At 30.3% G+C, this 23268-nt stretch overlaps 2 protein-coding genes across 2 annotated transcripts; one reads left to right on the top strand and one right to left on the bottom strand.

The window, feature by feature from the left end:
- Positions 1-84: 84 nt before the first annotated feature.
- LOC107444565 (mitochondrial import inner membrane translocase subunit Tim22) lies at positions 85-6313 on the bottom strand. Its single transcript, XM_016058730.3, has 4 exons — positions 5713-6313; positions 3384-3568; positions 2745-2817; positions 85-245 (listed from the first exon to the last, which is right to left on the bottom strand). Exons 1-4 carry the CDS (start codon positions 5921-5923, stop codon positions 166-168), a joined length of 549 nt encoding a protein of 182 aa, XP_015914216.1. The 5' UTR covers positions 5924-6313; the 3' UTR covers positions 85-165.
- Positions 6314-6515: 202 nt separating this feature from the next.
- On the top strand, positions 6516-14683 carry LOC107444564 (m7GpppX diphosphatase). Its single transcript, XM_016058729.3, has 4 exons — positions 6516-6983; positions 9143-9285; positions 11824-12036; positions 14190-14683. Exons 1-4 carry the CDS (start codon positions 6641-6643, stop codon positions 14466-14468), a joined length of 978 nt encoding a protein of 325 aa, XP_015914215.1. The 5' UTR covers positions 6516-6640; the 3' UTR covers positions 14469-14683.
- The last annotated feature ends 8585 nt before the right edge of the window (positions 14684-23268 follow it).

Below are 23268 nucleotides of genomic sequence, written 5' to 3'. Positions count from 1 at the left end.
TATTATTCTTGATTACTGGTTTATTTTGTGAATTTCATGTCATTGTTAAAGTCTCTACCTAATCTAAAATTGGTCTCAGGCCTGTTTGGTTTTGTAGGTACATTTAATTAAATCTTTTGAAAAAAAAAAACTATTTACACATTGTCACTATTTACATAACAAACTTTATGATCGCATATAATAATCAATTATAGTTGAAAATGCAGCAAATCCAGCAGCTCCTATGATGCCAGCTTTTACTCCAGCTGAAGAAAGAGAAATAATTTTAGAGTTAATATAATCAGAAAACTAGATTTTGAAAAAAATTATAATATTAAGGACAACACACTTATGTCAAACATCAATTAGATCACAAATTAGAATTATTGTCACAAAACAGAATATTAGAAATTTTTTTCTGACCACTGTTATTATCGCTTTAAAATCCTGCATTGGCCCTAATATTTTGTTGAAGTACAAGCAAGTATTTTTCAGTACTGAAATCATTACTTCCTATTTAACTTTTATGAAATTTAATTGATCAATAGTTCATTTAAATTTTAAATCACATGTTTTTGCTCATAAAATACTATGAAATTATAACATAGCTTTTTAGAAATAAATTTTTTATATAGCATTTTTAGAATAGGTAGGTACTTTATTTACATTGTAATAGAGCTGCACAATGGGCATTTGGCGACGGTCTGGGAAACATCCCGAATCAGTCCCATCTGGGAAATAATCCGAATACACTCATTGCAATTTTGATCCTCTGTAGGGACATGGCTTTCCTGCATGGCTGCACAAAGTCTAGCATTTTGTGGTAGAACAGTTTAACAAGGGCCAATACTGCACAACTCTCAGTCTCTACCCAGGCTGATCAAAGTGGTCACCCACCTTTTTACTAACTGCAGCCAGTTATGCATGACTTTGGTGTTCTACTTGGAACCGTGTTTTTATGATCAATCCACTAGGGGTTGATTTTTAGAACAGATTAGAGCCAATCCATTTCCACTTTCTCTTTTTAAATTCTATTATAGTTTTATTTTTTATCTTTATAGTTTTCTTTTTTAACCTATATTTAAACTCTTAGTATCAGAATTGAGCATATTTGTATTTAAGTTGTACATAAATGTTTTTTCTGCTGCAAACATCACCAAAATCTAAATCACGTAATTGCTAAGTGAATGTCCATGTTAGTGAGTCTTAGTGTATTTTATGCTCAGCAATAAATTTTCATAGTTAAAAAGGATAATATTAGAAAGTGCAGCTGATAAAGTTAAGGTCTGAACAATCAGGTTTTAGAACAAATAGATCTTTTATTGATGAAATCGCAACATTAAGATTGATAATTAAACAATCTATTGAACGGCAAATCACACTATATTTAAATTGTGTTCGTTTCGAGGAAGCATTCATAAGGAAATGGGAATGCTTCCTCAAAATTAACTCATTTATGGTTCACAAAAGTGATTTATTAATATTAATTAGATTTAGTTGTCAATGAATCTTATAAAATTGGTATAATAATTCAAATGATTTGCATGAGATTTGACTTTATGTGAGGGTTCCACAAAAACCCATCTACACAGTAAAACTTGCCCGGGTTGTACTGAGTAAAACCCACCCTATAATGGGTTTTACTAAAATTTATTCGGACTTCTGCTCCACTTCGGACTTATTCGTATTAATTATTAATTACACTTTAATTACTTTTATGTTAAGTAAATTCATAAAATTAAACTTTTTTCTGGAAAAACCCGAGTTTTTCGCAACCCTGCTTTATATTAATGACTTTATGGCAATGTTCAGAGATTTAATCTTAGTGATGATTCATAATTTTGAATTTAAAAAAAAAAATTAGCTATCTAATTCTTGGAATTAAGACATTAGAAAACAATAATTTTAAAAGTTTTAGGTATGACAGGATTCAAGTGCATGACATGCATTTTTCTAATTGAAAGTATTTTCACAAAATATATAATAATGTAGTTGTCAGAAGCAGCACACTACAATTAGTGTAACTACTGTAGTTTCTACTTATTTTCGTAATTTGTAGTATGCTACTTTTTTAAAAAAAGTAGTGATTCTTGTTTACTACTTTTAACATTAGCTTGGTAAAAAAAAACAAAAAACATGCAACAAATTTGAGGGGTACAAATTTTCGCAGGTTCATCAACGAACGCATTGAAAATGTCCCAGTGGTTGCACATCAACAAGAATTACATATTTAGAGTAGAATCAAGAATAACTAATATTTAATTTAGCCATTACAAATAATATATAATTTATCACTTTGGTCACACTTTCAGGTGTGAATGAAACTAGTGAAACATAGATGATATTTCAAAGATTCCCTAAAGTAGTAACTACATGTCGAAAGTAGTTTATAGTCACTACATTGAAGAGAAAAAAAAGTAGCAGTTAACTACAAAAATATTGTAGTTTTTCCAACCACTGTGATAATCAATTAACTGATCACTGTAGTAACTTCTTACAATATCACGTCCACGAACAAACAAATATTTTGCCCGAAATCATATTTTAATCAAATATTTAGAATTTATTTTATTCATAAGGATAATTTAATGAAAAAAAAATGTATGTTTTCTTAGGAATTTTTTAATATTAATCAAACAAAATGTGTTCACAGAAACTTAAAGTATATATGCCAGATATAAAATTAAACAGAAATAAAACATAAAGCCAGAAATAAAAAAACTTAATTAATTAAATAATTAATATAAATGATAATTTTAACAAACCTCTTAGACCAATCAAACCACCAGTAATTCCACCTGCCATTGTACCATTTTTCCAATCACTTTTTCCACGATGCTGCAAATACAATATTTTATAATCCGACAGAAATTTAAAAAAATATATATAGTACAGTAAAAATATCAAAGAAAAACTGAAAGCTGTAATGGGTAATTTGATAAAAATTAATAAATGACAAAATTTTTCTTAGTAATTAAAAATGATCTTAATATATTTTATATTGAAGCAAACACAATAAACAATCATCATTTCAACTCTCGAAAGTTTTATTTAAGATGCAAATTATTTCACAAGCGTAAGTAAATTTTATGAACATTTCATGTAGATAATTCAATACTAAAATCATTGAGATATGACATTGTTTCATTTAAATTTTAAAATAAAATATAAATTTCTATTGCACTGACAATCCAGCAAATTATTTTCTTTATTTTTTGGTTTATCAAAGCACAGAACACTAAAAAAAAATTTTTTTAATACAACTTAGGCAAAAAAATACAATATTTTCTCGTTTTATTATTATTTTTTTGCTACCAAAAACTAATTCTTGACAATTGTAAGATTTTCCTAACCTCATGGGAGCTCTTCACATATGTAAAATGTTAAATTAAGATAACACTTACACTTTCTATATTGCATTCAATGGCAGCAAAGAGAGCACCAATCATGGCAAAGTTTTTTCCATAAGAGGTTGTTTTCACTTTGAAGTCATTGAAAATCATTTTAACAGTTTGCTTTTCTGGTGCTATGCCCACTTGTGGATCCATGCTGGCTGACAATAAACCCATAAAGGCACCAAATGCAAATCCTAAAATATTAATAAATAAATAATTTTCGATGTATTTTTTGGTACTATTCTGTTTCAAGAGAGCTAAAAAAAACAACCTATTACCAGATTCCTTATTAGTATACTTATCACCACAATTAATTAAGCATCTTTTGCATCAATAATAGTTTATCGATTTCTTTAATAGTCCTCAAAAGAGAGTAGAATTAAATTTTCTTATGTTACATAAGTTTCAATAATTTTTAATTAATTGAAATTATTTTAGAGATAATTAAAAACTTTTGAAAATAAAAATGCAATATTTTTATTAGTCTCTGCACTATTATTAAATGGTATCTTTGAGAACTGTAATACCAGTTAGACCTAACCAAGTGTTATGCAGATGCAATGAGGAGATGATATTTTGCCAAAGAGTTTTTGCGGTTTCAAAAAACTTAAAAAAAAAAAAAATGACTGGGCCCACAACTTATACCTTTTATGTTTGTTCCTTTTTTTTATGGTTTTTTTACTATCTCGACTGTGATCACCAAACCTTTGGGTTACCATTTTGGCATAGTTATAAACATGGAACAGAATCCGAAATAGTGTTACAAAATTAAAATTTGTAATCCTTGAGTGTTTCACCAATATACACTTTATATGTCTCTTTATCCTTTTTTAAAAGCAAAGAAAAAATTTCTAGCATACAAAGATACTCTCTTTCGGGGATGCAGAAAAAAGATAAGAATACACTGTTCTACTTGCATAAAATGTATTTTTTATTTTTCTACGTAATTGTTATTTGTCACCGGAATAAATGCTTTTTTGCAACCCTCAAAAGCTTTTATAGTTTTTTTAATATTTCTAAAAAGCTTTTTTTTCATCAATAATGATTTGGCAATTTTTTACAATTCTCTTAAATGATTTAGAACTATTTCTCCAGTAATTTTGTTCTACAGTACAAAGATTCTTTTTCTCCCTATTTCTTATAGCAACTATTATATTAACAAATTAAGCATCACTGGTGTCAATAATAATGTGGAAATTTTTTGCAGTCCCCCTAAATGAATAAGTACCTTTTCTTCATTAACTTTGTGTTTCAGTAAATAGAACAAATTTTTTATTTATTATTTCATTTAGAACTTAGTATCAAATTTAATCAAACATCATTGGTATCAGTAACATTGCAGAAAATTTTATGCTTCTTTTAAATTACCTATACCATTTTATCATTAATTTTGCTTTTTAGTGCATAACTTATTATAATTTTTTTAAAATTTTATTTGATGTACAGCCTATTACTGAAAATAATCAAGCATCATTGGCTTCAATACAAATTTTCACATTTCGTCTAACTGAATTAGAATTATATTTATCTATCAATTTTGATACCAGCATATAATTTTTTTCTCTCCAGAAACCATTGATTTAAACTAATTAGTTCTATAATCACCTTTTTAAAGCACAACTGTAAACAAAATAAACATGTGAGTTCATATAACTTTAGAAACAATAATTTGGTGATGTAGTCTGCCTTTGTCACCATACTCCTATTAATCATTGAGTTTATCTGACATATGAATAAAAGTGATTAGATATTAAAAAACACACAAAAAAATGGGGATATATTTCCATATTGCGATCTGTTGCATCAACTATAACCGCCTAGACCCTAATTGGATTTTAAATTTGCATTTCTTTTTGAAAAAGAAATGAAGATTTGCCAGAAGGTGGCTACAAGTTATACCCTCTGAATTTGTCCCCTTTATGATGTTGCCAAGACTTGTCTATTATTCTGCCGCAGATCACCATACAGTTATCTTCCACAAAAATTCCTTTTATTAATGGAGAGATGAGAGCTATAAATTAGCAAAAATTATGATAGTTGATTTTATCATTAAAATACTTGAAAAAACAAAATCAGCTGAAGTTAAATTAATACTAGAGGTGAGTTGGATAACTCCATGATAAAATTCCCTCTCTCAAGAACGATCTAACAGAAATTTTAAAACAATATTTACAATCGGGGGCTAAAATTGCCCCTTTCATACACTGTTCCAATTTCAGAACGCTAAACTAAATGGTTTTGGAGTTATAAGAGATACAGGCAAACTTTTGATTTTATTTCTATAAATTCTACTAGTAATGGTTTCAAAAAGAAGTACAAAGCAAAAATGCAATCTTACCAACAGCACAACTTGTAACAGTTTTAAAGGTACAACTTTCAAACACAGCTTCTACTCTTAATTCTTCTTTGGTTTTTATCTGATGACCAAGACTAATTGGCATAATAATACGATCACTTATTCTCTTATTAGGTCCTATTAACATATGCGTTAGCATATTGAAATCTAAATCATTGGATTCATTATTTTGATCTTTGGATTCATTATTCATGATGAAAATCTATAGAAGCGAATGTCGCAAGGTTTATTTTAAAATAAAATTAATATTTTAGTTGGTGTTTGTTGAATAATCTATGAAGTATTTTTTTAAATGGAAATACGATGAACGTTTAGAAACACTAATTATATATATTTTTATTATAACATGATTTATTGTAAATCATATTAAAAAAAAGTTAAACCATGCTTTTCGGGTTACATAAATGTCCCTGGATATATGTAAACAAACAGCAATGACCGATGAGGGGCATTAGAGTGTTTTTAATGAAATATGCATCGTAACAGGCCGACGAAACCGTTTTCGTTCGATATGATACTCATTATCACTCAGTAATTTCCAACTTTAAAAACTGCGAATTGTCAGTGCAGTTTACGTACACCATACGAAACATGATCATTTCCGTTACGGATCTAATTAGAAATAAAATGAAAATAAAATATTAGAATATATGTTATGGATTAAAATAAAATTATTTTTGCTTCTATTTTGAAAACAATTTGAAACGATTTATATTACGCTGAGAAATATATGAAATAGTTTTATCTAGAAACATTGTGGCGCGAATGGATAGTAACTCTAACTGTCGTTACATTAACTGACAACAAAAACAAAAAGTAGACAACAAAGTAGCGTTTTAGCTATTTAAATTTGTTTCTATCGTTAATTTTTGTTTCATATTTATCTTAAACATTTTATTAAAAATCTGCCATGGCTGTAGATTTGACTACCGGATCTTATGACGAAGAAGGGATATTTAATAAACATAATGCGCCTTCTAAATCGTCGGAAAAGATAACCCCGGTGAATGACTTTTGCTCTCTTAAAAACTTTCGTGTCTTAAAAGTTTTAAAGGAATGTTCTCACAAAAAAACTTTAGTTGTAGAAGGTCGATTTGTAGGCGATGATAGGAGAGCAATCATAGCCATTGAAAAAATGCCTTTCGACTCCAGAGATTTAAGTAGAATGTTTACTTCTGAATCTCGGGTTGAACTGAAATTTAGAAATGATATTTATGCTAAGTATCATGTTTACCCTCAAAACGGATTTAATGGTGAGCTATTTTTTTCAGATTTATTCACAATAAAATATAACCACCATTGTTGCCTTTCAACTGTCGGACAAGTTATTTATGTTACGCTAACTTTTTTTTGTAATTACACTGTTATGCAAATAAAAAATTATATTATTATTAATTAATAAAGAATTATATCTGTATTATGGTGATGAGTTTTTTTTTGTTGACAAGATTTATTTAAGCCAGTTTTCTAGAACCATTTTTTGACATTATTTGTCATATTTTGACATTATTTGCTGCCGCATTAGTCTATCAATAATTGTTTTCATGAATGTTCGAAGATAAATCTAATAGAGGTAGTTAGTGCATTATTTTATTCTGTATTGTTACCTGCTCGTAACGAATTACCATCTTTTGGCAATTTCAGGAAAGTGTCTTACTTACACTAAACTAAACTATAAAAATCACTAAAGGGGACCAACTTGAAGGGTATGAAACGTAGCTACTCTAACCTGACCAAGGGGCTATTTTTCCGTATCGTGATCTGTTGCGCTAACTACAATCACCAAGGTACCAAATAGATTTTAAACTTTCAAATTTAAAAAAAAATATGTAGATGTTTGCCCGGGGGTGGCTACGAGTTATAAATCGAATTGGTCCCTTTCTGTGATGTTTTTTATAGTTTCTCGCGGGCCACTGCCTGGAAGTTGCCAAGACATGGCGATTATTCTGCCACAGATCAATCCTTTACATATTCTGCGAGTTTGAAATTCCTTTAACACATAGTGATTGCAATAGGTATGGTACATTACAGCTTTCAACACGGAAATATATCCTCCCACATTAAATTAGAAGGTTATTGGAAAAAATGTGTGAAGATTTCTGTTTAAAACGTCAAGTTTCGTCGATGATCAGTCAAAATTACTTGACATGGAGCACATCTGTAAGGTAACATTTATTGCAGATTAACTCCAGGAAAGCCATTTTTATAGTTTATGTAAAAAAAAGACAGCGCCACTTTAGCACCTTGGCACAGCTGTTGGTCAGAAGATACATTATCATAATCCTGTATGTAAATGATTTCAAATATGACTTAATAATTGTAAATCTAACCAATTTTGCTTTGATAAAAAAAAATTTCAATATGCATTTGCACAATTAAACTGATTCATGCGTCTCAAATAGGAAATAAAATTGAATAAAAGTCTTAAATTTGAGGTTACAGCCTTATTCTAAATAACATTATTTAAGCTCCAAGTACCTACTCCAAGTTTCAATGTTACTTAGAAATTTATCTCTTGATTGCATGTTGTGCATAATTGAGCCTGTTCATTTTCGATTTCATTTTTTGCATCCTTACATTTTTCTAAAATTTAATGGATTTTTTTAATGTTTTCTTTTGTATTTATTTATTTTAATTATAATTAACATTTAGGTAAATTGTGTGAACTCTAGTTATTTCGTTTAATACTTGTTTATTTAATTTTTAGTTTTTAATAACTATATTGCTATTTTGCTAATACCATTGTTTTGAAAAAGTTTGAAATAAATTTTCTATAATTATGATTAGTCTTGAGTTTGATATTGGTAGTTGATTAAGTAATTAGCATGTATATGCACTAAGGTGGCTATATCTGTTGTGGCTAAAAGTCCTACCATTGGTTGTGTGGAAGTTTAGAGAGAGGAGCACCAGCTCACATGCTGTCCCCGTCATCTGACCTAGATCAAAATTACTTGGCTGTGGTTGGGTAATTTGAACTGCTTTTGGGTAAATAAATTTTCTTTTTAGGTGAAATAAGTTCTTTTGGTTATCCTAGAGAGAAGTATGATGAAGAACATAAAAATTAAAATTAACATTCATAAGTTCAAATTTAAACCTGCTTTTTTAATTTTTTTCCTAAAATGTGGACCTGAACTAGGTTCAAAATTTTTGGATTATTTTCATATTTCGTATATTTTTTAAGAAATGAATTTGATAAAAAAAAAGTTATATTATGTAAGTTTTCCTGGTTTTACAACCCAAAGTTATCAATAATATAAATTAGTGCCCTTCTTAAACCATTAAAAGTAATTTAGTACTAGAAAATTATATAATTGGTCTTAAAAAAGGTTTAGTGGTTATCAGTACTATTATTTCTTTTGGTGCTTTAAGAATTAATTATTTAAAATTATAATATTTCTTTTATATTTTTTAGGTATTTCTATAAAAGTTATACATCCTGCTAATGAAAAAGATTTTTCCAAATATGTTGATGAACCAGTTGTTATGGTATGTGAGATGAAAATCTTGTATGACCGGATAGTTGCACCTCATTTTAAAGCTATGTTTCAGCAACAGGTAGTCAAGATTAAAACTTTTTTTGCAATGTTAAAAATTATTACTTTTGTGTATTTTTGTTTATAGTTCTGAGTTTTCTTTTTAATCAAGCACACCAAGCCTATATTTTGTTTTAAAAATTTTTTATAATACAACCTACTTATTGCCTATATTTAATGCATATTTGAATTGCAAATTTGTTTGAACTTTTGCATATATGTTTTACTTATTTTTTTAAAAAAATATGAATGAATTAATGTACAATTTTTAAGAAACTATTCAGTACTATTCCAATTTAAAAATTATAAAGACCTTTATTTTTAATATATTTTTCATCAGTATGTTTGTAAATACAGATTACACTCTAAGCATTGGTCTAGCTTTTTCTGAACTTCAAGGTGTGATATTTTCCACAGCAGAAAAAGCGGTTTTCCTGGTTATTCATTGAGAAGTAGTGAGTGGCAGTGAAATTTTAGTACAATTTTCTTAAGGGGCTCAATGATTTGAGAGTTAAGGAATTTTTACTTAAATATTTAGAACCAAATTTAGATTACACAGATCAGCTAGATAGGTTGCATAATACTCTAAAATTAAAACAGCATCTTTTTTTTTATATTTGATTTGTAGTAAAATTTAGAGCTGTTCCATTGGATTGATTTGTCCATGTATTAATTATTGAATTTATACATTTGGTTTACAGTTTTTTGTTAATTAGCATACAAAATGAGTTGTTGTATCTACCTTGTAAAGCGAGGTCTGATTCAAATAATTAAAACTTGTATGTTTGGAAAATTATCAGGATTTTTTAAAGAAAATAATCTTGAAGTATGAAAAGAAATATTTATTTCAATATTATCTATTTGTACTTGTATTTCTTTCATAAGTATGTTAATGGATGTAACAATTAAAAAATACAAAAGTCATAATTCAATATTTACACAATTCAATATTTACTGCATTTAATCATCTTCAGGTATTAGTATATAGTTAGCATAGGTGTAGCATGAGGGGGGGGACACTCTTTATTTTTAGAAAACTGTTTGTCTATTTTAAGTTTTATGCATGCATTTATGTACAAATATGCCTTCATATAAAAAATAAGTATGCATAACATAAACATGCATAAAACTTAAAATAAAAGAAGTTTTCTAAAAACAAAAAGTGTGTCCCCCTCACACCTACACCTATGATAGTTAGATATAATGCATCTCTAGGCCACTAAATAAAGTGGATATTTTATAGGTAGCACTGGTAACTAGACCTGAAAACAACCAATCGCCATGTTGCATGTCTACCAAAAAAAGTGACGACTTAAATTAAATAAACTACCAGTCAATTTTTTTTCCCATTCTTTTTTCAATTTTTTTATTGTGCAATGAAATTTCTTGCATGGTGAAGTTAAGTCAATATGTTTAACTAAATTTTGTAATTTTTTGTTTCGAATTCAATTATTGTTTCTTTAATCAACTGTTCAGCATCTGTTTAAAAAAATTGCAAAAGGTTTGGAAAGTTAAATTAAAGGCATATATATATATTATTTTTTTTTTTAAAGAATACGTGAATATATTAGAAACTTTTAGTATTTTTTATCACTTTTGTAAATGGTCTGGTTTAAAAAGTCAAAACTGGCAAGTGGCAAGCATTATAAGCATTATGTACAATTTTGTAATTAGATTAAATTTTTTATATTTATCTATTGATTGATAGCATTTAATTTTCCTGTAAAATATTATATTGGTTAGTTATTNAGTTAGCATAGGTGTAGCATGAGGGGGGGGGGGTACTCTTTATTTTTAGAAAACTGTTTGTCTATTTTAAGTTTTATACATACATTTATGTACAAATATGCATTCATATAAAAAATAAGTATGCATAACATAAACATAAGTAAAACTTAAAATAAACAAAGTTTTCTAAAAACAAAAAGTGTGCCCCCCTCACACTACACCTATAATAGTTAGATATAATGCATCTCTAAGCCACTAAATAAAGTGGATATTTGATAGGTAGCACTGGTAACTAAACCTGAAAACAACCAATCGCCATATTGCATGTCTACAAAAAAAGTGACGACTTAAATTAAAAAAATTACTGGGCACTTTTTTTCCATTCTTTTTTAATTTTTTTTATTGTGCAATGAATTTTCTTGCATGTTGAAGTTAAGTCAATATGTTTAACTAAATTTTGTCATTTTTTGTTTCTAATTCAATTATTGTTTCTTTAATCAACTATTTAGCATCTGCTTTAAAAAAGTTGCAAAATCTTTGGAAAGGGAAATTAAAGACATATTTTTTTTTAAAGAATACGTGAATATATTAAAAACTTTTGGTATTTTTTTTTCACTTTTGTAAATGGTCTGGTTTAAAAAGTCAAAAGTGGCAAGCATTATAAGCATTATGTTCGATTTTGTAATTAGATTAAATTTTTTTTATTTATCTATTGATTGATAGCATTTAATTTTCCTGTAAAATATTATATTGGTTAGTTTTTGAAAAAGAAAAAAAAATTATAATAATAAATAAAAACATTTGAATGTTTAGATGTTTGTGATATTTCCAGGCTACAATTGATGTAAATTCAAGTAATCTACTCTTTGCTGATTCAAGCGAAGATACAAAATTTGTTCTTTTGAAAGAAGAAATGAACGATTGCACTTGTGCTAATAACCATGTTCGAGGTAAAGCAATTATTCAGAAACCAGATTTGTTGTCATTGAGAGATCTTACTTCATCTGAAATTCCATTACTCAAAAAAGTCAAGAAAGCATGTTTGGTAAATACTTTTTTGTTAATATTGAAATATTATTTGTATCATTTATTGCTTGATAATTAAAGATCTTAAAATTATTTTCGAACTTTAATGTTAAAGTTAACTTCGATGGTGTATAACTTACCAAGACTGGGATAGCCTGGTTGGTAGAATGTTGTGCTCGTCTACATGAGATCGTCAGTTCGAATAGTGCCGGCCGAAAAATTCCAGTGTATGAAATGGTACATGTAAAATCTGCCAGGGTCACAAAGTCCTCCAAGTTCGTCTGACAAATGAATACCTCAGGTGGTATTGAATTAGAGACTGACCATTCTCTGATTCAGGTCAAAATTATCATCTGTGAATGTATGAATGGGTAAAATGGGCTGTGAAGTCTGTGGCCATAGATTGAAAAATACTAAAAAAGAAGAAACACACCCTTTGCCTTAAGATATTTGCTAGGATTCCCATTGCAGGCTTGCTGATATTGGCAAGTGGCATTAGTGACAACAACATAACTTACTGAATATGTAACAAAAAAAAAAAANAAAAAAAAAAAAAAAAAATGAGGATATAGTAACTCAATTTTTATCAAATATTTACATATCCTAAGAATGATTTGCATTTTTATGTTTGGTAAGTATCTATGCAATGCAAAGTTCTATGTAGTAATGTATTAATTATAGTCTAAATATGAATTTAAAAAATTTATTTTGAAAAAAATATTTTACTCTTACATTTATCCTAAGAATGATTTGTGTTGGTACTAGAAGGTGGAATCCTAAGACTGGTTTGTGTGCTATGGCAAATACTTGTGAAATTATTCTAAAGTGTGATACTAGTACCTATGAAAGTTTGATTTGCATTGGCAGCAATAGCCAATTGATAAATAATCTACTTTGTTATTGCTTTCAATCTATGTTGTAAAAGAAAGAAAAGTCAAAACTTATTAAGATCTCTTTTTGAGCATTGTACATTCTCATTAAACATATGTTTTTCATTCAGTATTCCTAAATGTGAACAGTTTTGATTTGAAAAAAATTGAAAACTTGGAGCTGTAGTAATTTTTACTAATATCCAATTGTAATCAATTTCTTCAATAATAGTATGTTTCTATCTTAGTGCATGTCTCATTCATCCTCAGATCGTAATTTTGATCTGAACCAGACATCGATCAATCTCCAGTTCAGTTCTCCCATAGGTATGATTTGTTATGATAACATGGAGGACTTTGTGATCCAATGAATTTAACAGGCACCAATCACCATTCATTGCACAGGGAGTCTTTGGCCAGTGGGGCTCGAACTCACAACCTCTTGGACATTGGCCCAACGCCCTACTAGCCAGGCTATCTCTGCTCCTAATAAATTAATCCCTAGCAACAATTTTACCTTTACCCCAGTTGGGTTCAAAATTGACTCAATTTGAGTTCTATAAGAACATACACTGAGGGACCAATATTGGGATGTTTAGATATTTTAATATTATTCCTAGAATGGCTTATATAGGGCCTACATTTGCCAATATAGAACTTACATTGGCTAAATAATGGATATAAAATATCAGGTGAATTGGATAATTCTATATAGGGCCAATATTGGAAGAATAAAGGCCTTTTGAACCCATACTGAGCCAATATTCATGAATATTGGCCCACTGTGGGCCCACATTATTTTGCTGCTAGGGATAAAATTTAAATAAAAAAAATATGGCATACCGAACAAACACACTGCTGCAAATAGAGTATTGAATTACAAATAGTGCACTAATTTTTATAATCAAATACTGCTAAATATGAATATTCAATTCGCCTCAGATAATATGACATATAGACATTACAATTCTGCATAAAACAAGAGCAAAAAAAGTATGAAAATAGTTATTTTTTTGCATAAAACTTTCTTGTTCTATATTAAATTTGGCTTTTTTATAATCAAACCATTTCTGCACTTATTGCTAAACAATTATATTGATCAGTTTTAGTTTTTTTTTAAAAATTTTTTGTCTAGATTCTGTAAGTAATGATTGATGATGAAAACGATGAATGAATGATGAAATTAGATTTCTTCAGGAAACCCGGTTTACAAAATTATTTTTTATACTTGTTTCTTCTGAGCACTTATTTGTATTTAAGATAGAATAATTTTTCATTTATTCTTATGTTATAATTTTAACAGGAGAAGATGAGCAAAGAGTACAAGATTCCAACATCCCAGTTAGAGTGCTATGTCCATTATCCACCACAAACATTCCCATTTCAAATAATATTTGAATCCGTGGAAAGACATGAAAAGATTCCAGTTGGAAAAGTTCATGATCTAGACTACATTATTTCTAGTCTTCAACTTAAACCAGATTACTATCAAACAGTTACTTTATCTTATTTCATATCTGAGAAAGATCCCCTGGCAAGAAAGATTAAGGAACTAAATCTCTCCACGTCCAACAACAAATAGTTTTTTCTTGTCTTCACTGCATCGATTTCATTACATTGTATAGAAAATTCACTTCTCCCCCTTCATTGTCTTTTAACGATACATATAAGATCATTGTATGAGAGTGTGTGCTGCGAAAATGTTTTGTTACATCATGATATATTTAAATACTGACACAAGATAAAATCTTGCTGTAATTGTTTGAAGAGCTGAAAATAAAAACATTTTTGATCATTTGTCTATGGGCTTTCCATGAAGAAATGATGTTATACCTCTTTTTCAAAAAATGTTCTATTTAGCATAAATTAGGGATGTAACGAATATATCACTATTTAGCCCTTTTGCCGAATGTTTTGCCAAATATTTTTTTTCCAAACTTTTTTTTGGTATTTTATTAAATTTAATAAAGAATTATCAAAAATCATATTTTTTTACTATACATTATTAGAAATAGTTTTTACACACATTTATTAAGTTCTAAAACTTGCAAATTTATGTTCTGGAAGACAAATCCTAAAGCGAAATTTGCAGAATTGAAGCTATTTTACTTTATACTAAACCACAAGTTTTGTACTGCTGTTTTTTTTTTTAAAGTTATGTTTAGATAAGTCAATTACATTGTTTTTTCAAAAAATTTTGTTTTAAGAATTTGGAGTGTTTTTTTCTCTTTCCCATTTTGTTTTTCTGATTTTATTCTAGCGCAGCATTTTAGCGACGAATTTTCGATATACGCATGATCATGCGTAATACTTTTTGGAGTCGGAAGGTATGAAATTGCCACAGGAAATGATAAATTACCTTATTTCGAGTATGAAATCCGGTTGCAAGGCCTATATATTTGTAAGAGGGGACCATACCCCCTATTAAACCATTTTTTTGTTGTTTATTCTGTTTCATACCTCCAGACTCCAACGAGAGTTGCGCATAATCATGCGTGTGTTTTACAATTGTTGAATGGTTATTTGTTTTATATTGTATCAATGTATATACAGATCAAACTTTATTAAAATCGGTCCAATAGTTCCAGAGATAATCAACCAAGTCTTCAAATTCTCTTAATTTCTTTCATATCATTTGCAAGATTTATGTTGAAATTTATATTTTTGTCATAAGGATTTAAAAAATAAACCTGCAAAAAAATTTGTGCACTTACCATCTCGACATGTTAAATTTTCCTTGCATTCAACATGTGACACTTACGGGGAGAAAAAGCGCTTGAACATAAGTAGTAAGTGCCAGTAATCACTGTTATATTTTTTATTTTATTTATTAATTTAACAAATAACAGGGATGAGGTTCTTCCGCGGATTTCCGCTTTTCTCAGATTTTTCCATTTTTCCCGCTAATTTCCGCCGAAATTTTTTTTTGCACAAGTTAAAATATTTTATGAGGAATTTAATTTTCCGCGGAGCGAAATTATTGAAGTCCTCATTCCTCCCTCTGAAGTTTCTCTAAAAATCATTTCCTTGGGATAAAACTGGTTGACCTTTATACAGGGATGAGATTTTTTTCGCTTTTGTCTCTCGAATTTCAGCCTTTTTATCAAAAACTCAGATTCTCTAAAAGTTTCGTTTTTTTTAAAATTTATTTATTTATAAATATTCCGTGTTTTTTTTAAAAAAAATTCAGTCGTTGAAGTCAAATTATTATATTTATTTACGATTTTCAAAGAAAAACAGAAAATTCAAACTACGTCCTAGCTGCTAATCCTTCCGCATGTTTACTTATATTAGCTATTTTCTCCGATTTCACGCACAGAAAATAAGATTTTCCGTATTTTTTATCCGTCGGCGGGATAGCTCGTATTTTCGTAATTTAGACGTCGCTGCTTCTTGTATTCTGGAGAGAAAGCAAACAAAAAAAGCGAAAAAAAATAGAGGTGGATTTGTGGTGAAAATATTTATTTGCTCATTCAATTAATCTTGTAAATTTTTATTTATTGTGTAAACAAAAAACAATTCAAACAAGCCTTTTAGAAATCCCAAGTCCAGACTCTGCAAATATCTCGATTTTTATTCACGCGATTTTAATATCAATCATCGATTTTCGTATTTACCTGATTTAAAAGTTGCGCATTGCAATTCTTATTTACGCTTTTTAAATATCGTACATTATGACTCGTATTTACGAGATTTAAAAATCTAATATCGTGTTTTGTATTTTTGCATTTTTAAAATCGCGATTTTATTATCAAACATCGATTTTCGTATTTACCTGATTTAAAAGTTGAACGTTGCGATTCTTATTCAGGCCATTTAAATATTGTACATTGCGATTCTTATTTACGAGATTTAAAAAACCAATATCGCGATTTGTATTTACGAGCTTTTAAAACCCTATGTAGCTACCCGAGCTTAAAATCCAATGTCGTGATTCGTTTTTGCGGTTGTAATATCGCGCGATTTTAAAATTATGCATCTTGATCTAAAAATTACGCATCATGATTTGTATTTTCGCATTTTTTAAATTCGATGTAGAGTTTTATATGCACGTGATTTAAAAGCCTCATATCGGGATTTATAATCACATGGATTACAAGTTTAAACAAAAATTAGACAAAAAAAGTGCGATTTTATATATATATATTGAATTTCCTCTTCTTGGATTTCCTCTTTTTTACTTTCTGACTACTCTCATCCCTGCAAATAAACATAAAAGAAATAGAATAATATATTGTCCTAAATGCTAACCTTTATTATAACCTATGAATATATGTTACTGTGCATGAATGACCGAAATTGGTGTAGGTTGACTTACACCAGTGAATGTTGACAATCACATAGTCACTTTGGTGAAGGTCCGAAATATATACTAGGTTTAGTTAAGTGCCACTGCCCGGTATACATTCTCCTGGTATGCCCTACATCACTGTTTTTTTAAGGTTCAGTGTAACTGTCCAGTATACTTTTGCCCGGTATACCCTACATCAATGTTTTTTTAAGGTCAAGTGCCCAGTATGCATTTATTGTGACTGTTGACATTCACCGGTTAAAGTCGACATTCTCTTGCTTTCGATCATCCACGGTAACATATGCACAGAAAACAAATTTATAGCTAGACTAGATATAGTACGAGGACTGCAAATTTAACTGTCGGATATAAAACTTAATTTAGGATTATTAATGATAAATCTCTTCATTCCTCCAATGAAACATTTTGAAAGTAGTCTTTTATGGATTATAACGTCTATAATCACCTTAATAAATTTTATTTATAAGTCAGGGTTCCACCAAAAGAAGGTTGATTATTCAGGGTTCCGAAGCCGAAAGAAAATGGGAACCGCTGCTTTTGATATTCTATAAAAGTTAAGTATAGAATTGCTGAAGGTCGATTCAAGATAGATTCTGACACGATTCTCTATGTAAGGATGCTCTGCAAACATGCGTGAACTTCATTGTTTCTCATTTATAATTTAGGAAAAAAGGGTAGTTTTCATAAAAATAAAGAGTCGAAAAAGTTCCGTACGATTCGGGAGTGTGATGCGCAGGCCGAACGATTGTTACCACAAAAGTGACTAGCATCCTTAGAAAACTGAAAAACTGGTAGCAAAGTTTCTGAAAGAACATTCTGAAACTCGATTGTTTATTTTTCGAATTATTTTAAAAAAAAATTGTTTGTGCTAGAGAATCTCTGAAAGGACAGTTCTCTGAATATTGCATTGGAAAGGTAAAGAAGTGAGTTTTCAAAAAAACATTTAGAAATTTTACCACTAGTTTTTTCGTTTCTTGCGGGCGCTGGTCATCTAGTTACCATCATCTGTCTCCCGATATAAATTGTTGTAGTGTAGTACGCGCATGTACCAGTATTATTTTCAGTTATGGTCTTCATATCGGTTTTGTCTTTCGTCAGTATTAAAGATGAATCCCAAAACGTCTTCAATAGGTCATTAGTGTACTTCCAGTGCTACCGTAACAAACTATGAAAATAAATCTGTTTTTTTTTCGATCCTCCTAAAAAATCTTTTGTGCCAGTGAATAGATTCTCTACAAGAATGAGCGTTTGCCTTACCATGAGGTGAACCAGGGTTCGATCCCGGTGATGGCTGGTCGATACGAATTCCGCATTCGGCTTACACCGACCACGGTGCTGATGTGAAATATCCTCAATGGTAAATGGATCATGTGTTAGGATCCCCTTGCCGTCAAGCTAACCGTGGGAGGTTTTCGTAATCTTCCTCTCCATGTAACGCAAATGCGGGTTAGTTCCATAAAAAAGTCCTCCACGAAAGCAAATTTCTCCCAATACTTGATCCAAGCGTTCCCTTGTCTTCTGGATTGGGTTCAAAATTACAAGGCTACGGAGTTGATCATTAGTAGTGGTAAACACAAGGAATCGGGTCGGCTGTTTAACGACGGTTATAAAATAAAATATAAAAAGAATGAGCGTTGTGGGATAGAGCATTCGCCTCCCAATCAGGTAATCCAGTTTCAAATCCCAGCGGTGGATAGTCGGTACGAATTCTGCTCTCAGCTCGCACTGACCACAGTGCGGACATAAAATATCTCAGTGGTAGGTGGATCATGGGTTAGAATCCTCTTGCCATCGGGCTAACCATGGGAGGTTTTCGTGGTTTTCTTCTCCATGTAACACAAATGTGGGTTAGTTCCACCCAAAAACGTCCACCTCGAAGATTGGTTTGTTTTAATGCTTGATCCAGGAGTTACCTTATCTTCTGGTAGGAATTCAAAATTGCAGGGCTGCGTAGTTGAAGATTGATAGTCGTAAACTCAGGATTGGACAGTCTTAAACTCAGGATTGGAATTGCAAGGCTACGTAGTTGAAGATTGAAATCAGGAGGACAACGCCGATTATAAAATAAAATAAAACAAGAATGTGGATAGTTTATTGGGTTGCCCGGTATTAAATGTTGCTCGGCACAGTTCGCTTGATATGTTAAGGTGTATTTAATTAAATAGTAAAAAAGATAAACAGTAGTTTTATGTAATGACCTAACAACTTTTCATAATATACTTTCAATGATAAAGTACTTACTTATAATATCATTTCAAGACATTAAGGCTCTTACCTAAATATGTCACTTAATCTCAATACATTTTCATTTTAACTAATTTAAAGACATTCATTACTAATTTAAAGACAAACGCGATATTCTAAACCCGGATATGATCTGTTTTTAACACAACACCTCGTGACTTTTCCTCCCTTTTTTCAAATTCGTCTTCGGTTGTCTACGAAAAAAAATTCTTTCTTTTGTTGTTCTCGCTGTTTTTCTTGGTCAGAAGAAGACGCGTATAAGCCGGAGGGAGTAGGTCAAAGACTCACTTTCACCAAAATGGACATCTATAAAGTCCGCATGAAAAAAAAAAGAAAAAAATGTGCAAATACTTGGGGTGCTCTAGTTTCAGATTGTTCTTTGAAAGCCTGATAATTATATTGTGTTTGGTTCAATTGTGTATAAAAATGATGTAAAAAGAGAGATTACAAAAACTTAAAAATTAAAGATATTAAAATAGTTTATTCACAGGTGCTGGAAGAATGTGATAAATATGGATGTGGAAAGTAGAATAAGAGTATTAGATTACGCCGGAGAATTCATTGTTTGTTGCATTTATACAAATACATAATCTTGCCTGATTTGGGTGCGGGAATTTCAAATATGAAATTAGTTTTTCTCTTATAGCTACATTTATTTTTAAAAATAACAATTTTAGTCTCCTTTTTTGTCGAAATGTACTACTTTAAAAACTTTATCTGAAACTTCTAAGGGAACTTCTTATAAACTTCTAAGGGAGTTAAGGTGCATCATCAGGATTATAATGGCATAGCAGCCAATGCCGGTAATGTCGTCGCGCGCAGCTTAGAGCGCTTCCCCTGTTATGACCTGTTCGAATGCACATGAAGAAATAATTTTTAATAGGGAAGCGTCTCTAGAGGAGCATGATGACGTTTAGGGTATGGATTCTTATGCACTTTTGATCCTGATGATGTGCCCTAACTATCCTAGAAGTTTGTCGCAACATTTATACGACTACTTGTTATAGATAACGTTTTTAAACTTGTACATTTCAATGAAAATAGACTAAAAATGTAATTTTAAAAAAATATGTAGTTTGGAGAGAAAAACCGATTGCAGATTTGAAATTAACGATACAAAAATATCCATGATCTGTTAAAAAAAATCTCATGTAAGAGAAAGAAAAAAAGAAAATTGTTCACGAGTGTTATTTATTGTAACGTCTGTTTAATGTTTAAAAAATTAATAGGAAATCGTTCACTCTTAAAAATAAGACTTTAATTTTTGACAATTCAATGCAGCAATCTTTAAATTATATCTCGTTATTTTTTTACGCAATCATATCGTCTCGAAATCACGCGATTTTTTTCGTGAAACCCCAACTCTAAAATATTTGACGATATATATATATTTTTAAATCTGATTTCTTCAGAATACATCTGAACCTTTTTAATCTGAAAGTTATTTTCACAGTATGACTGGATGGTTAAAGGATAGTTAGCTTGCTGTAAGAAGGTGCCACATTCCTTACAGACCACGGCGTAAAATTTCAGTTCTAAAGGTACTAGTTTGACTAAAATTTGTATTCGCCACTGCTTGCACGGTTAATAGGTGTAGTGACCAAAGCCATGAAAAATTCTAGATAGTAAAATTAAATACCAAGCCTTTATTATAAAACGTCATTTTTTAAAAATTTTATTTACAACGTTGAGCAGCCGACCCGATTCTGAGTTTACGACTATCAATATTTAACTCAGTTGCCTTTTAACTTTGAACCTAACCCGGAAGACAAGAGAACTCTTGGATCAAGCATTGGGTTGAAAAAGCTCTCACAGAAGTCTTTTTGATGGAAATAACCCGCTTTTTCGCTGCATGGAGAGGAAGACCTCAGAAACCTCTTATGGTTAGTCCGACGGCAAGGGGATTCTAAACTATGATCCGTCTACCTCTGAGAATATTTTACGTCAGAACTGTGTTCGGCGTGAGCCGGAATGAAGATTCATATCAACCAGTCACCGCTGGGATTCAAACGTTATCCTTTCTAACTTAAAACGTTTCATGTTTGTATATTGTTGCGTTGTGGCCCTAAAATACTATTTGTCAGTTGCAGCCTTAGGATTAAACTCTCAAATAGGGGAGTGTTCATAAGGTTTGCTGAAGTTGCATCCCGATTTGTAGCGCGTAAACGAAGATCTTCATCGCTGGGAAAAATATAGGAGTTGACTTTTGAAACACAGCAACTTACATGATTGCATGAACACAACAACTTACATGATTAACAACTTTCATGATTATTACTCGCCTACTCTAAATATTCGGTCGCCAATGCCAAGCTGGTGAGAGGAAGTTTCGCGCAATGTTTTAGGCTTAATATTTTCCACGATTCAGTGAACACTGTTTCGTACTTTTTGACTATGATGAGTGTTCCGCATGATCAGTGATCATGTGTGTGTATTCTAACCAATATTATCCATTAAAAAATCGAGAATAATTTTATTCTTTAATAAATTTTGAGGAGTGAAAATTAAAATCGATGTGTGAGCTTCAAAACAGAGGTTAAGTTTGTGAATCACCATAATTTTATAACACGGATTTTTTTATAACTGATAAATTATTTGCGTAAAGCAAGTCCTCTAGAAGTATTAATTGAATTTTTAACCTAAAACATTATTCCACATCATTTTCAAACTTTTCACATTACATTCTGCTTAAAGTTTCTTAACTAGAAGAAAAATATTATGAATTTGCATTCAATTTTGATGAATTTTTTTTTTTATTTCCACAATTTTACTGTATATCCAAAATCAACAATTTCATTGTTGGTATGCAATAAATGAGGAAAGATTCCTTACCAAAGACAATCTGTATAGGTCATCTAAATGTTACTTCCCAAACAAACTCAACTTTTTTTAAAACTTCATTTTCTTCTGGGTTACAAAACGTCTTTTTGTAGCATTTACAGAGATTGGGGAATGCGTTTAGCAACAACAATTAATACTCTGACTTTATAATACAAGAAAGGGTCGCCATGTCTCTGCGTTATATATTTCCAGGAGTCTATATCATCCTGGTGCATTTACGACGAATAATTCAATCTGCTGATTTTCGAAGGGATTTTCTAAATCAAGCACCATGAAAACAAAAACACCTTTATAGTTTAAAAAAAAATTTATGAGGAGCAATTTTAATCTCAGTAAAATTTTTTAGAGGAGAGAAAGTTAAATTTAATGCGCGAAATAGCGTCTAGATGCGTATTGAGGATCTCTAACTACACTGTTAAAATTTTCATTCTAAAATTATGGTAAAATAACTGGCAGCTGTCCATCCGATTAACCGTAAAGTTTACGGTAAAGAACATTTTTTTCCTTTATGGTTTTGAAACCATTTACAAAAAGTATGGTTATAAAACGATGAATATAAAACTGTACGGTTTTTTAACCATTTACAACTAGCATTTTTCAAAAACGTAAAAAAAAAGTTATTATCTAACTAGGCATAGGAGCTCGGTTTTACGTAAGGCAGTAGAAATTCTCCATGTGGTGAAGGAAACTGAAGAAATATTGCGGTGTCATCACTAGGACTTGAACTCTAGTTCTGCCGGTCATGAGATTGACAGATAAGCCCGCTCGGCTATGATATGTACGCCGTTGCATAGAACTAAGTAGCCTCATTAGGTGGTTCTAATTGGCGAGATAAAATTCTTGTTGTTTAACCGTATTAGGTGAAAGCAGTCAATAAACAGTTTTTCTCAAACTTAACAGNGTCAAATAAATTCGTAATAAATTCGTGAAAAAAAACGCTTTCGACAAAATACTAAAATAGAGATCTATCGACAAAGACTTCTCA

Source organism: Parasteatoda tepidariorum, chromosome 4 (assembly GCF_043381705.1).
Source record: "Parasteatoda tepidariorum isolate YZ-2023 chromosome 4, CAS_Ptep_4.0, whole genome shotgun sequence".
Lineage (NCBI taxonomy): Eukaryota > Metazoa > Arthropoda > Arachnida > Araneae > Theridiidae > Parasteatoda > Parasteatoda tepidariorum.
The sequence above is the reverse complement of the archived record's forward strand: the minus strand, read 5'-3'. Positions and strand labels throughout refer to the sequence as shown.

Coding starts and splice junctions, on each gene's coding strand:
- LOC107444565 (XM_016058730.3), bottom strand. CDS start 5,923: ATGAATAATGAATCCAAAGATCAAAATAATGAATCCAATGATTTAGAT. Junction 3,569..5,712: donor TGTTACAAGTTGTGCTGTTG/GTAAGATTGCAT, acceptor TTAATATTTTAG/GATTTGCATTTGGTGCCTTT. Junction 2,818..3,383: donor TTGAATGCAATATAGAAAGT/GTAAGTGTTATC, acceptor TTGTATTTGCAG/CATCGTGGAAAAAGTGATTG.
- LOC107444564 (XM_016058729.3), top strand. CDS start 6,641: ATGGCTGTAGATTTGACTACCGGATCTTATGACGAAGAAGGGATATTT. Junction 9,286..11,823: donor AAGCTATGTTTCAGCAACAG/GTAGTCAAGATT, acceptor TGATATTTCCAG/GCTACAATTGATGTAAATTC. Junction 12,037..14,189: donor AAGTCAAGAAAGCATGTTTG/GTAAATACTTTT, acceptor TAATTTTAACAG/GAGAAGATGAGCAAAGAGTA.